Source organism: Hemitrygon akajei, chromosome 6 (genome assembly GCF_048418815.1).
Source record: "Hemitrygon akajei chromosome 6, sHemAka1.3, whole genome shotgun sequence".
NCBI classification, from domain to species: Eukaryota; Metazoa; Chordata; class Chondrichthyes; order Myliobatiformes; family Dasyatidae; genus Hemitrygon; species Hemitrygon akajei.
The window spans coordinates 20,833,035-20,847,022 of NC_133129.1; the positions used below are offsets into that span (position 1 = coordinate 20,833,035).

Below are 13,988 nucleotides of genomic sequence, written 5' to 3' on the forward strand. Positions count from 1 at the left end.
AAACAGTTTGTGATGAGACCTTGATGGTGGCAAGATATCCGTTAGTCTCACAGCCTGAGGGAAGAAACTGTTACCCAGTCTGACAGTCCTAGTCCTGATGCTCCTGTACCTCCTCCTTGATGGTAGTGGGTCAAAGAGATTGTGGGCTGGGTTGTAGGGATCCCTCAGGACCTTTGTGTGTGACCTCTTCATCAGGACTTTGGGACAGAAGTTCAGGATTTTGGGTCCTAAATTTCTGTGTAATTAAGAAACAAAATGCTGTAGTTTTGAGTGAAACTGCCGGCTTTTACTTAGCCTACTTGAGCATATAAAATGAATTTCAGAGTGGCTCGTATGTTATTTCCTTTCAAAGTTCAAGATTGTTTATTGTCATTCTTCTGTATATGAGGGTAAAGGAGACCGAAATGATTATTACTCCAGATCCAATGCAATATTAAAGAAAAACAAAAAGCATAAAGAACAATTAAAATAAAAGATAACCTATAAAACATAATTTACAAGTAATTGTTGAGTGTTGCTCTGTGTATGTATATAAGATTATCTTATAGCCATTGCAACAGTTGTTTATGCCCTTTATTCAGTTTATCTTATGACATATATTCCTTTGGTTCTGGTATTCCAGATTATAATTAGTTTTAACCAGCAGTTTACCTAGATAGATTGTGTTTGGATTTGACTGTACACATTTACATTGTTCGAAGTTCACTAATTATCCAAGTATGTATACAGCCTTGAAACTTGACATCTTACAGCAGTTCAGGAACAAAGAAACCCATTAGAACCCATTAAAAAAGACAGTCAAACACCCAATATTCAACCAAAAAACAAATTTTGCGAACAATAAAAGGTAAATAAATAACACTCAGAACTAAAGTTCATGAAGCCAGTTATCAGCTATTATAAGAGTAGCTGATCAATGTAATGAAGCAGGAATACTTTATACCTTCTGAGGAGTATTTTATAGTTTCTTGACTATTTTAATAAGCTGTTTTATAATTTTTAATTTTCAATTTAGATCCACCTGATACACCAAAAAATGTCAGCTGTGAAACTCGTGATTTACAAGCGATGAACTGTACATGGGAACCAGGAAGACCTACTAAGCTAGTTGGAAAGCATCGGACAATCTATAGTCTCAACATTGGGTAAGCTGCAATATCATTTCTCCTTCACCTTTTGTGAACCTGATAATCAGAGACAGTATTTCTTGTATTGCGACAGAGAAAGGGGCCACTCAGTGTATTGAATCTGTACTAGCTTCCAGAGTAGTTCTATTATCTATACAAGAGATTCTGTAGATACTAGAAACTTTTGAGCAACACCAACAGAGTGCTGGAGGAATTCAGCAGCTCAGACAACTGGTCTGATGAAGGGTTTCAGACTAAAACCTTGACTATTTATTCAATTCCATTATAGTGCTTATTTCTCTGACTTTTTGTTTCTCTCCCATTCCCATTATCGCCCATGCAACTTTGGGATTTGGGAGGAAACCAGAGTACCGGTGGTGGGGGGTTGTGATGGTATTGAATCTATGTGGGCATGGGCAAAATGTGCAAATTCTAGATTAAACCTGGGTGGCTGGAGCTTTGAGGTAACAACACCATCTCCCATGTCACTGTGCCAAATAACTTGAACATTCCTATGGTCACCATGTAACAGCACACTTAAAAATCTTGTTCACTCCTTCCCTTCCAGGGCTGCTTCTTGAGTAGCTCTTGTAGCAGGAGCACAACTTTCCCAATATTCTTGCTTTTTCTCAAAGAGGTTGCTATTTAATCAGTGTTGATTTAGGGAGTGTTTCCATATTCATGAAAGTGCACAAAGATTCTCCACAAAACTGATAAAAATAACTTTCCCCCAGTCCTTCAGAATGCATGGTGGTGTAGCAGTTAGAGTAATGCTTTACAGCAGCAGTAACCAGTGTTCAATTCCTGCGACTATAAGGAGTTGGTTCTCCCTGTGACTGTGTGGATTTCCTCTGGGTGCACCAGTTTCCTCCCACATTCCAAAAACGTATGGTTAGGGTTAGTGAGCTGCGGGCATGTTCTGATGGCGCCAAAAGCATGGCAACACTTGTGGGCTGTCCCCTTGCACAACCTTGGACAGTGTTGGTCATTGATGCAAAGGAAACATTTCACTGAATGTTTTGATATGCATGTTATAAATAAAACTAATCTTTAATCTTTACAACAGGTATCATTTTGATAACAGATCATTATGCATCTAGCTACAGTAGCTAGCTGATGAAAGATCAACTTAATTTGCCCTGTACATTTACACGTATTAGGAATCTGTTGTGATGTGGTGTGACTTGCAACAGAAAACAACAATATTCAACAATTATGAAGAATTATATAAAATAAGTTAGAAGTTAAAGTACAAAATTGGAATTAAATATGCAGAAATTCATAAATAACATGTATTTGCAATGTAGTAGGCAACTGACGATCCCTGGGGATCATGGGTCTGTGCCTCTGGTGGACTGTGTCCTCTCCAGGGTGTAAGCCTGGGCGGGAAGATTTGAAGAACCAGCTGTTGCCCTTGCAGTGGGTTCCCCATCTCCACATCACTGATGTAGTCCAAGGGAATGCCAATGCAACTTGGCATCAGTGTCGTCGCAGAGGTTGCCAGAGTAAAGTTGTAAACAACATCAAACTGCCTCAGGGACCCCTGCTCTGGATTTCTTCCGTAGGGTTTACTCCCGAAGCCCTTCCCGTGGGTGGGTAAGCGGAGATTAAAAATAAGAGTTTTTCTCTCTGTGGGCTGCCATCCAAGGCTGACAAGCCCCACCTGCCTAAAGCAACTGGCTTTGAGGCGCCAGTGATCCGCTTTTGCCCCTTCTCTTGTCAGTTGAAACAGCTCCGCCGGGCCTAGTAGCTAAGCCACATGTGAAGGCCAAGAGTTGGACTTGGTTGTCAGATGCTGTTAGAGTTGCACGCCATTTGGATCACATCATAAGTAGTGGGAGCTTATCTCTACTACCACCCCCGGCTATGACAATCTTAGGAACCAATGTAAACAGCATTATAAAAAAATGGGTTAAAGCATTTTCAGTGCACTGACAGGGTAATAGAGGGGGTGTGGGGTGCTAACTAGAATGGCTGATCAGATTAACTACTCAGATGAAGAAACTTTTAAAATGGCATGAAGTTTTTGTTTTACTAGCCCTATAGCGCTTTCCAGAAAGGAGCTTTTGGAAAAGGCTGTTTGAAGGGAGGATAGTGATCGCAGTAATTTTTCCTGCCTGCTTCTTTGTCCTGGACACTACGCTGCACCCTTGTAGTGATGTATTTTGGAAAGTTTTTTTTATCCAGATGCTTTTTAAGAAGTCAGGTGGAATTCATTCTGAAACATAGTAAAGAGCAAGAATCTGCCAAAATGATCATCTCACTGTCAGATTGAAAGCTGCTGGGATACTGCTAGTCTGTGCTGTGCCATTGACACAGGTGCTAAATACCACACCACCAATACTGCAGGTGTTTCATTGTTTTGGCCTGGAGCTGTGTTTCTCATCAAAGCCTTCTTGCTCTGCTAGGTGAACAAACTCCCATGAGATTAGTTCAAATATGAGGAATTGTCTCAGTGACATGGACAAAATATCTCTTTGAAACAGCTGTGACTTTTGTGGCTGAGTATTTTGTTTCTGTGCACTGGACTTCTCAACTTGAGTTTTCACATTTCTACACTTTGTCTTGTGGCCATGCTGTCAACAGGTATCAATAACATGGATGAAAGTGACATCACAGGTAGATAGAGTCGTAAAGAGAGCTCTTGGCACATTGGTCTTCATAAATCAGGAGTTGGGATGTTATGTTAAAGATAATGGTGAGACCTGATTTGGAGTATTGTATGTAGCACTGGTCGCCTACCTACAGGAAAGATATCAATAAGTTGAAAATGTAAAGAAAATTTGCAAGGATGTTGCCAGGACATGTTCAGCACAGCATTGTTGGTTGAAGGGCCTGTATTGTGCTGTCGGTTTTCTAAGTTTCTATGATGTGAGGACCTGAGTTATAGAGAAAGGTTGAATTGGTTAGGACTTTATTCCTTAGAGCAGAGGTGTCGAACTCAATTGCACATGGGGCCAAAACTCAAAGCACACTTTAGGTCGTGGGCCGAACAGGATAAACATTTATTGAACACACTAAAACTAAACATTTTTTGAACATAAATATGAATAAAAACAGACAGGAATATAATTCCAGAAAAAAATAAACTAAAACTTTAAATAACTTAAATATTTTGCTCTCCATAAAAATATCTCCTGTCAGTATTATACAAGTTAGAAATATGAGCGTGCTGCAAAAAAACCCTGAAAATATAAATAAAATTTGTGCTTTTCAGCAAAAGTTAAAACAACAACAAATCAAAACACTCAGTTTTCTTTGCTCTTATGCCGTTTTGTCAGAGCTGGATGCTTGGCATCTTTTCTTGGCAATAAGTTCATTTAGGTTTGGTGTAAGGTTCTGTGTTGTGGAGATTCTCAGGATGGACTGCAGGTGTTCATCAGTGAGACAACTCCTGTGTGATGTTTTGTTAATCTTCATCACAGAGAAAAGCTTCTCACACAGATATGTGCTACCAAACATGCACAAGGTTCGAGCCGCATGTAGACGGAGCTGAGGCATTGCTTCAGGAATGGAGCGAATAAACTGTACGGGCCCTGCAGTGTCGTACTTTGCCTTTAGCTGCAAGCTCTATCAGCTCTATCTGAATCTGTACAGGTGCAGTTTCCACGTCGACGGCAAATGGGTTGCGAAGCAGCTCGAAATTAATTTTTTGTGCTTCAAAGTCACCAAAGCGCCGTGCGAACTCAGTGCGAAGTGCGCTCAGTTTATCAGCAAAGTGTGCATTTGGGAACATCATTGCGCCGACCTGGTTCAACATGACTTGGCAACAGGGAAAATGAGGCAAGTTGCACTGGTGCATTTGTGTCTCCCATAAGAGCAGCTTCACTTGAAATGCCTTCACTGCATCATACATGTCAGTGATCATGCGGTCACGTCCCTGGAGCTGAAGGTTTAAGACGCTGAGATGTGTTGTTATGTCAGCCAGAAACACCAACTCACATTTCCACTTTTCATCCTGCAAAACTGTGGAATCTTTTCCTTTACTGTCCATGAACTGACAGATTTCCTTGTTGAGCTTAAAAACTCTATTGAGAACTTTTCCCCGACGCAGCCAACGCACCTCTGTATGATAAGGAATGTCGGCAAACTCTGAATCTATTTCCCGCATAAAAGACTGAAATTGCCGGTGATTTAAACCTTTAGCTCGGATAAAGTTTACGGCTTGTGTTACAGTGCTCATTACATGTTCCATCTTTAGGACTTTACCACACAGCGTTTCTTGGTGTATGATGCAGTGATATGTTGTTAACTCACCAGTACAGTTCTCCTCCTGCATCTTTACCCGCATCCTTCCCACTAGTCCACTTTTTTCACCGCACATCGCCGGTGCTCCATCTGTTGTAAGTCCAATAAGTTTGTCCCAGGGCAATTTCATGTCGGTTACACTGTGACATACATTTTCAAAAATGTCTTTTCCTGTCATTGTCCCGTGCATCGATTTAATGTTCAATATTTCCTCTGTAACGCACAAATTGGAGTCCACTTCTCGGATGAAGATAGCCAGCTGTGCAGTGTCCGTCATATCAGCACTTTCATCCACAGCAAGCGTGTATGCAATAAATGGGTTGCTTCTTTCAATCAACTGTGTTCTTAAATCAGTGGCTATCTCACAAACTATATTCAGCAACCCATCGGTTTTGAAAGACTCTTTTTTCAGAATCAACTTTTCTCTTTGCCATTGTTAGGGGTTAGCTTTGACTTCAGAATAGCGTTGTATACAGCAACAGACGCTTGACGCGGGAATGTTCCCGGGTAGCCTATCGGCAGCTGTTGCGCTGCATTATGGGATCTGTAGTTTGTGTGTTATCAGCGCTTCATATCGCCGGGCCATTAATAATTAAAATAATAGATCTATCTAAAATGATCTCGCGGGCCGGATATAATTGTACGCCGGGCCGGATATGGCCCGCGGGCCTTGTGTTTGACACCTATGCCTTAGAGCATAGGAGAATGAGGGAAGATTTGACAGAGATATATAAAATGATGAGGGGTGTAGATAGGGTAAAAGCAAGCAGTGCAGAGCTAAAGGTCATGGATAAAGGTGAAAGGTGAAATCTTTAAGGGGAACATGAGGGAGCACTTTTTCCACTCAGAGGGTGATGTGAGCGTGGATCGAGCTGCCAGCGGAAGTGCTGGAAGCGGGGTTGATTTCAGCATGTAAGAGAAATTTGGATAAATATATAGATGGGAGGGGTATAGTCTGGATGTAAATTGATGGGTCTGGATCGACCACAGGGCCTGTTTCTGTGCTGTAGTGTTCTTTGACTCGATGACCTTATCACTAATGATTTGTCATTCTTTAGGTCATCACAGAACTCTCTTCCATGTGTGGATGCTTCAAAGCTGTATCCCGATTACTGGTGTAGTTTTCCCATTTCAAAGATGAGTGCTGAAATCAATATATCGATACATGCAAAAAACCCACTAGGGAAAGCACTGTCCAGTTTAATTGTGGATGTGGCTCATGTCTGTAAGTATATCAACTGAAATAGAACAATATTCTAACTACTAGAATCTTTTCTAGTATTTCTTCTGTGTTTATGATTTGCTGCAGTATTGTAAAGTCTCTTCAAGGTATGCCTAGCCTGAAGAAGTCTAAATCTTCAGATGTTCAGTGAGACCTTCTCTTGCTGCTCCTCCTGTGTGATCTCTGCTGCCCTCCAACTCTTTAATCTCCTTCTGGCTTGTCCTCTTTCCCCTCCCCCCTCCTTTTTATTCTGGTATCTTTCCCCCTTCCTTTCCAGTTCTAATGTAAGTTCCCAACCTGAATTCTCAACTGTCTATTCACTTCCATCGATACTTGCAACATTTTGTGTGTGTTGCTGTGCATTCCCGGCATCGGCAGAATCTCGTGTTTATATTCTAACTATGCTGATATTTCTTCTGTGTTGAAATTTAATGTTTCAATCAGTCCATTCAAGTGTTGATACTTATGCGGCAACCCAGTCAGAATAGATTGGCAGTAGATTTGACCAGGTTATCCATAAAATAAAGCAGCAAATAGAGTTCTCTTATTTCTTTAAGGATAAGTTACAGAGTTTCTACATGTAAGTAACATTGCTTGCACAGAACATGTGCTTTCTAGCACTTTGTCATTATAAAATCACCGTTCAGCTGTTTACTTAGCCACGTGGCTGCAAATGGGCTGTGCGGGTTTGTTGGGTTTGAAGGGTCTGTCACCAAGCCGTACTAATAAGTAAAAAAGACATCCCCCATTTAGTTGTTATTTTCTTTGCAGTTTAACAACTGATTGCTTGCTTGTATTTTATGTAACTACCTATATACATGTAACTGTTTAGTTGTTTCCTAGTGGTCACAGTATGTATATGCAGTTACTCATTGTGTCCCCCTAGTGGTTACAGTTCTTTGCATGATTCTGGAAGCTTCTCTTGTTATCATATTATTTGAACTGGGGCTATGTGATTGGTTAATTCTTATCTACAAATTTGAATGGGATCTTTCTTACCTATGGTATAAAAAGAGCTGGGCAACTTGCCTCACCAACTTTAGTCTTTCTGTTCTTTGTTCTAACTGCTAGTCTTTTCCAGCTCTACATTGCTAATTCTCTTTTTTTCTGTTAATGTTTAATAAAACAATCATGAAACAATAAGTTTTGTGCCTCTTTTCCTTGACTTCCAAAAGAACCTAGGATAAAAACATCAGAATTCAACACCTCCCTATAATTTTCCTCCAATCTATAGAGCATTTTCTAATGGATTCAACCTAGTAGAAGGTATATAAAATTATAAGAGGCATCAAGAGGGTAGATGGTGTTTTTCCCAGGGTGGAAATGTCAAACTCTAGGGGCGTAAGTTTAAGATGAGAGGGAGGAAAGTTTAAAGGAGATTTAAGAAGTAAGATTTATTTAATGTAGTGCATGGTGGGTACCTGAAACACGGCATTAGGGGAAATGATGGAAGCTAATACAGTAGTAACTATTGAGTCATTTAGGCAGGCATGTGAACAAGCAGGGGATAGAGGAATATATTTGCAGGTGGATGGGATAAGTTTGGATTGGCACCAACCTGCTGGGCTGAAGTGCATGTGATGTATTGTGATTAATTGAAAGCCACTAGTCCCCCCCCCCCCCTTGCAATTTTGGATGAGAATAGCACCATTAACTTGTTTTGAGAAAAAGATATGTTTTCATGTTTTATTTTAACCCTTCCAGTTCGCCCCTTTGCTCCTCATCAGCTGAAAGAAGAAAATACAACATCAAACTATATAACTTTGACCTGGATGGATCAAGTGAATTACGTAGGCATTGACTTGCTTTGTGAGCTGGTGATTCAAGATGAGTCTGGGCAAACTATGTCAGTAAGTAAATATTTCCTAAACATCACATCTTTTTTTCAACCCTCACTTTTCCTGATGTGGCGATGTTAATTTTTTTTTACTGGGATTGGCTGCATTCAGATAAACTTTGTAATCCCATTACCTTTTTTCACCCCATAGGTCCCAATGAAGGATCTTGGCCTGAATCATCTACTGTTTAATTGTTTAATTAATTTATTGATTGATAGTGTGGGAAAAGCTGCTTCTGCTCCAATGAGCTGCACTGTCCAGCAACCTGCCCATTTGACCCTAGCCAAGTCACAGGGCAATTTACAATGACTTATTAACCTACTATCTGCAACTTCTTTGGACTGTGGGTGAAAATCAGAGCAGCTGGTGGAAACCATGTGCTCACAGGGAGAAACATACAAACTCCTTACATATGGTGCCGGAATTGAACTCTGAACTCCACCCTGAGCTATGCTACTGTGGTGCCATAGATGTTGCCTGACCTGCTAGGCTCCTCTAGCAGTTTGGCAGGCCAGGCAACGTCCTGATCAATTGAGTATTTTCAGCCTTTTTGTTTATATTTTAGATTTTGCCTTTTCATTTGATACTTCCTTGTCTAACATCTGAATATTTCTGTATTACAGCTTAATTATTCTGTGCATGGAAAACCAACAAATGCACAGCAGATGATAAAATTAAATAATTTACAACCCAACACAGAGTATTCTATCAAAGGTCGATATTCTTCGGTACAGTTTTGGAAATGGAGTGAATGGAGCAACGTTGCTGTGGTCAAAACTAAGGTTGCGGGTGAGTTACTGGGAAAGGCTCTTCCTGTAAGGCTCAAGATGTGTGACACCCATAGTGTCCTCTTCTTTCTAATTAGACTAAAACAGACAGACAGATAGACATACTTTATTGATCCTGAGGGAAATTGGGTTTCATTACAGTCGCACCAATCAAGAATAGTGTAGAAATAGAAATAGTGTAAAAATAGATATTACAAAGTTAGACACTGTACTTGTTTGATACAAAATAAAATTCCCTCCACATACTGCCAGGATAAGGACTGCATATGCAACATAGAACATTACAGCACTGCACAGGCCCTTTGGTCTATGATGTTGTGCTGACCATTGAACCTACTCTAAGATCAATCTAACCCTTTCCTCCTACATAGCCTTCTGTTTTTCTTTCATCTATGTGCCTATCTAAGAGTCTCTTAAATGTTGCTAATGTAACTACTTCCACCATCACCCCTGCAGGGTTTTCCATGCAACCTCCACTCTTGTAAAAACAAAACTAACCCTGACATTCCCCCTATACTTTCCTCCAATAACCTTAAAACTATGCCCCTTATATTAGCTGTTTCTGCCCTGTCTCTGGCTTTTCATCTACGTATGCCTCTTATCATTTTGTACATCTCCATTAAGTCATCGCTCATCCTCCTTCGCTCTCAAGTGAAAATCCCCAGCTCTCTCAACCCATCTTCATAAGACATACTCTATAATCCAAGCAGCATCCTGGTAAATCTCCCCTGCTCCCTTTTGAAAGCTACCACATCCTTCTATAATGAGACAGCCAGAAGTGAACACAATACTCTGTGTAGTCTAGTCAGGATTTTATAGAGCTGCAAGAAATGCGAAGAAGTTTCACTTCTGTCTGTTTCTTCCCTCACAAATTGTTTGTCATTGCAGCACCATCAGTGGGCCTGGATGTATGGAGAATACTTCTGCCAAACCGCACTGTGATCATTTACTGGAAGGTAAGGAGCAACAAGAAAGCTCAAGATGCAAGTCTTGAAAGATGCATCATAGAAGTCTAATGCATGAAAGTAAAAATGGATAGGGTATTGACACTTTGTTGTTCAAAGATTTGTTCGTTTGGAAACACACCAGCAGGTCAGGCAACATTGCATTGGTGGAAAGAGAAACAGATTTAATGTTTCAGGATGAAGGCCCCTCATCAGTACTACGACTAGAGAGAACAAGTTAGTGTAAAGTTGCAGAGAAGGAGAGGAAGGGATGTATAGGAGAAAGGGAATATCTTTGGTAGGATCCCAAAGGTCAAGCCTATGAATAACAAGTCCTGCGGGTAAAACAAAATATTGATGTCCAGAGCTTGTGAGTTAGAGTCTGTGAATGTGGGCTAGGGACTGGAGGTGGAGACCCAAAGGTCAAGTCTGTAAGTGTGGGCCAGTTACTGGAGGTAGAGTCTGTGAATGTGGGCCAGAGACTGGAGGTGGAGTCTGTGAATGTGGACCAGGGACTGGAGGTGGAGACCCAAAGGTCAAGTCTGTAAGTGTGGGCCAGTTACTGGAGGTAGAGTCTGTGAATGTGGGCCAGGGACTGGAGGTGGAGACCCGAAGGTTAAGTCTGTAAGTGTGGGCCAGTTACTGGAGGTAGAGTCTGTGAATGTGGGCCAGAGACTGGAGGTGGAGTCTGTGAATGTGGGCCAGGGACTGGAGGTGGAGACCCGAAGGTCAAGTCTGTAAGTGTGGGCCAGTTACTGGAGGTAGAGTCTGTGAATGTGGGCCAGGGACTGGAGGTGGAGACCCGAAGGTCAAGTCTGTAAGTGTGGGCCAGTTACTGGAGGTAGAGTCTGTGAATGTGGGCCAGGGACTGGAGGTGGAGACCCGAAGGTCAAGTCTGTAAGTGTGGGCCAGTTACTGGAGGTAGAGTCTGTGAATGTGGGCCAGAGACTGGAGGTGGAGTCTGTGAATGTGGACCAGGGACTGGAGGTGGAGACCCGAAGGTCAAGTCTGTAAGTGTGGGCCAGTTACTGGAGGTAGAGTCTGTGAATGTGGGCCAGGGACTGGAGGTGGAGACCCGAAGGTCAAGTCTGTAAGTGTGGGCCAGTTATTGGAGGTAGAGTCTGTGAATGTGGGCCAGGGACTGGAGGTGGAGACCCGAAGGTCAAGTCTGTAAGTGTGGGCCAGTTACTGGAGGTAGAGTCTGTGAATGTGGGCCAGAGACTGGAGGTGGAGTCTGTGAATGTGGACCAGGGACTGGAGGTGGAGACCCGAAGGTCAAGTCTGTAAGTGTGGGCCAGTTACTGGAGGTAGAGTCTGTGAATGTGGGCCAGGGACTGGAGGTGGAGACCCGAAGGTCAAGTCTGTAAGTGTGGGCCAGTTATTGGAGGTAGAGTCTGTGAATGTGGGCCAGGGACTGGAGGTGGAGACCCGAAGGTCAAGTCTGTAAGTGTGGGCCAGTTACTGGAGGTAGAGTCTGTGAATGTGGGCCAGAGACTGGAGGTGGAGTCTGTGAATGTGGACCAGGGACTGGAGGTGGAGACCCGAAGGTTAAGTCTGTAAGTGTGGGCCAGTTACTGGAGGTAGAGTCTGTGAATGTGGGCCAGAGACTGGAGGTGGAGTCTGTGAATGTGGACCAGGGACTGGAGGTGGAGACCCGAAGGTCAAGTCTGTAAGTGTGGGCCAGTTACTGGAGGTAGAGTCTGTGAATGTGGGCCAGGGACTGGAGGTGGAGACCCGAAGGTCAAGTCTGTAAGTGTGGGCCAGTTACTGGAGGTAGAGTCTGTGAATGTGGGCCAGGGACTGGAGGTGGAGACCCGAAGGTCAAGTCTGTAAGTGTGGGCCAGTTACTGGAGGTAGAGTCTGTGAATGTGGGCCAGAGACTGGAGGTGGAGACCCGAAGGTCAAGTCTGTAAGTGTGGGCCAGTTACTGGAGGTAGAGTCTGTGAATGTGGGCCAGGGACTGGAGGTGGAGACCCGAAGGTCAAGTCTGTAAGTGTGGGCCAGTTACTGGAGGTGGAGTCTGTGAATGTGGACCAGGGACTGGAGGTGGAGTCTGTGAATGTGGGCCAGAGAATGGAGGTGGAGACCCGAAGGTCAAGTCTGTAAGTGTGGGCCAGTTACTGGAGGTAGAGTCTGTGAATGTGGGCCAGGGACTGGAGGTGGAGACCCGAAGGTCAAGTCTGTAAGTGTGGGCCAGTTACTGGAGGTAGAGTCTGTGAATGTGGGCCAGGGACTGGAGGTGGAGACCCGAAGGTCAAGTCTGTAAGTGTGGGCCAGTTACTGGAGGTAGAGTCTGTGAATGTGGGCCAGGGACTGGAGGTGGAGACCCGAAGGTCAAGTCTGTAAGTGTGGGCCAGTTACTGGAGGTAGAGTCTGTGAATGTGGGCCAGGGACTGGAGGTGGAGTCTGTGAATGTGGGCCAGGGACTGGAGGTGGAGACCCGAAGGTCAAGTCTGTAAGTGTGGGCCAGTTACTGGAGGTAGAGTCTGTGAATGTGGGCCAGGGACTGGAGGTGGAGACCCGAAGGTCAAGTCTGTAAGTGTGGGCCAGTTACTGGAGGTAGAGTCTGTTAATGTGGGCCAGGGACTGGAGGTGGAGACCCGAAGGTCAAGTCTGTAAGTGTGGGCCAGTTACTGGAGGTAGAGTCTGTGAATGTGGGCCAGGGACTGGAGGTGGAGACCCGAAGGTCAAGTCTGTAAGTGTGGGCCAGTTACTGGAGGTAGAGTCTGTGAATGTGGGCCAGGGACTGGAGGTGGAGACCCGAAGGTCAAGTCTGTAAGTGTGGGCCAGTTACTGGAGGTAGAGTCTGTGAATGTGGGCCAGGGACTGGAGGTGGAGACCCGAAGGTCAAGTCTGTAAGTGTGGGCCAGTTACTGGAGGTAGAGTCTGTGAATGTGGGCCAGAGACTGGAGGTGGAGACCCGAAGGTCAAGTCTGTAAGTGTGGGCCAGTTACTGGAGGTAGAGTCTGTGAATGTGGGCCAGGGACTGGAGGTGGAGACCCGAAGGTCAAGTCTGTAAGTGTGGGCCAGTTACTGGAGGTGGAGTCTGTGAATGTGGACCAGGGACTGGAGGTAGAGTCTGTGAATGTGGGCCAGAGAATGGAGGTGGAGACCCGAAGGTCAAGTCTGTAAGTGTGGGCCTGTTACTGGAGGTAGAGTCTGTGAATGTGGGCCAGGGACTGGAGGTGGAGACCCGAAGGTCAAGTCTGTAAGTGTGGGCCAGTTACTGGAGGTAGAGTCTGTGAATGTGGGCCAGGGACTGGAGGTAGAGTCTGTGAATGTGGGCCAGAGACTGGAGGTGGAGACCCGAAGGTCAAGTCTGTAAGTGTGGGCCAGTTACTGGAGGTGGAGTCTGTGAATGTGGGCCAGGGACTGGAGGTGGAGACCCGAAGGTCAAGTCTGTAAGTGTGGGCCAGTTACTGGAGGTAGAGGCCTAAAGGTTGAGTCTAAATGTTAACCATACGCTGGATGTAGAGTCTGTAAGTTTGGACAAGGGACTGGAGGTAGAGTCTGTAATATGGGCCACGGACTGGAAATAAGGTCTGTGTTTACGGGCTAGGGACTGGAGGTAGAGGCCTGAAGGTCGAATCTATGTGTGGAGCAGGGATTGGAGATAGAGGCCTGATCTGCAAGTTTGAGAGTCTGGGGCATGTCTTGGGGTTGGTGACCTGTCTGTGACTGTAAGGATGTAGGTTGGGTGGGAAAGTGGTGAAGTTTAGCTGCTGCTGTTTTGTTGCATGGACTGTTCTGGTGAACTTTGTGCGTATGTTATTGTGGTGCTAGAATGTGTGGTGACACACAGGCTGTTCCCAGCATGTTCC

At 44.1% G+C, this 13,988-nt stretch overlaps 1 protein-coding gene across 3 annotated transcripts in view; it reads left to right on the top strand.

Annotated features, from left to right (window-relative positions):
* The window catches only part of lifra (LIF receptor subunit alpha a), a 198,688-nt gene that overhangs the window by 158,937 nt on the left and 25,763 nt on the right, over nt 1-13,988 (top strand). For all 3 annotated transcript variants that reach the window (XM_073047970.1, XM_073047972.1, XM_073047971.1), the window contains 5 exons: nt 1,016-1,145; nt 6,434-6,600; nt 8,302-8,447; nt 9,059-9,224; nt 10,112-10,179. In XM_073047970.1, coding sequence (XP_072904071.1) covers nt 1,016-1,145; nt 6,434-6,600; nt 8,302-8,447; nt 9,059-9,224; nt 10,112-10,179 — 677 coding nt within the window. The remainder of the gene's footprint in view (nt 1-1,015; nt 1,146-6,433; nt 6,601-8,301; nt 8,448-9,058; nt 9,225-10,111; nt 10,180-13,988) is intronic.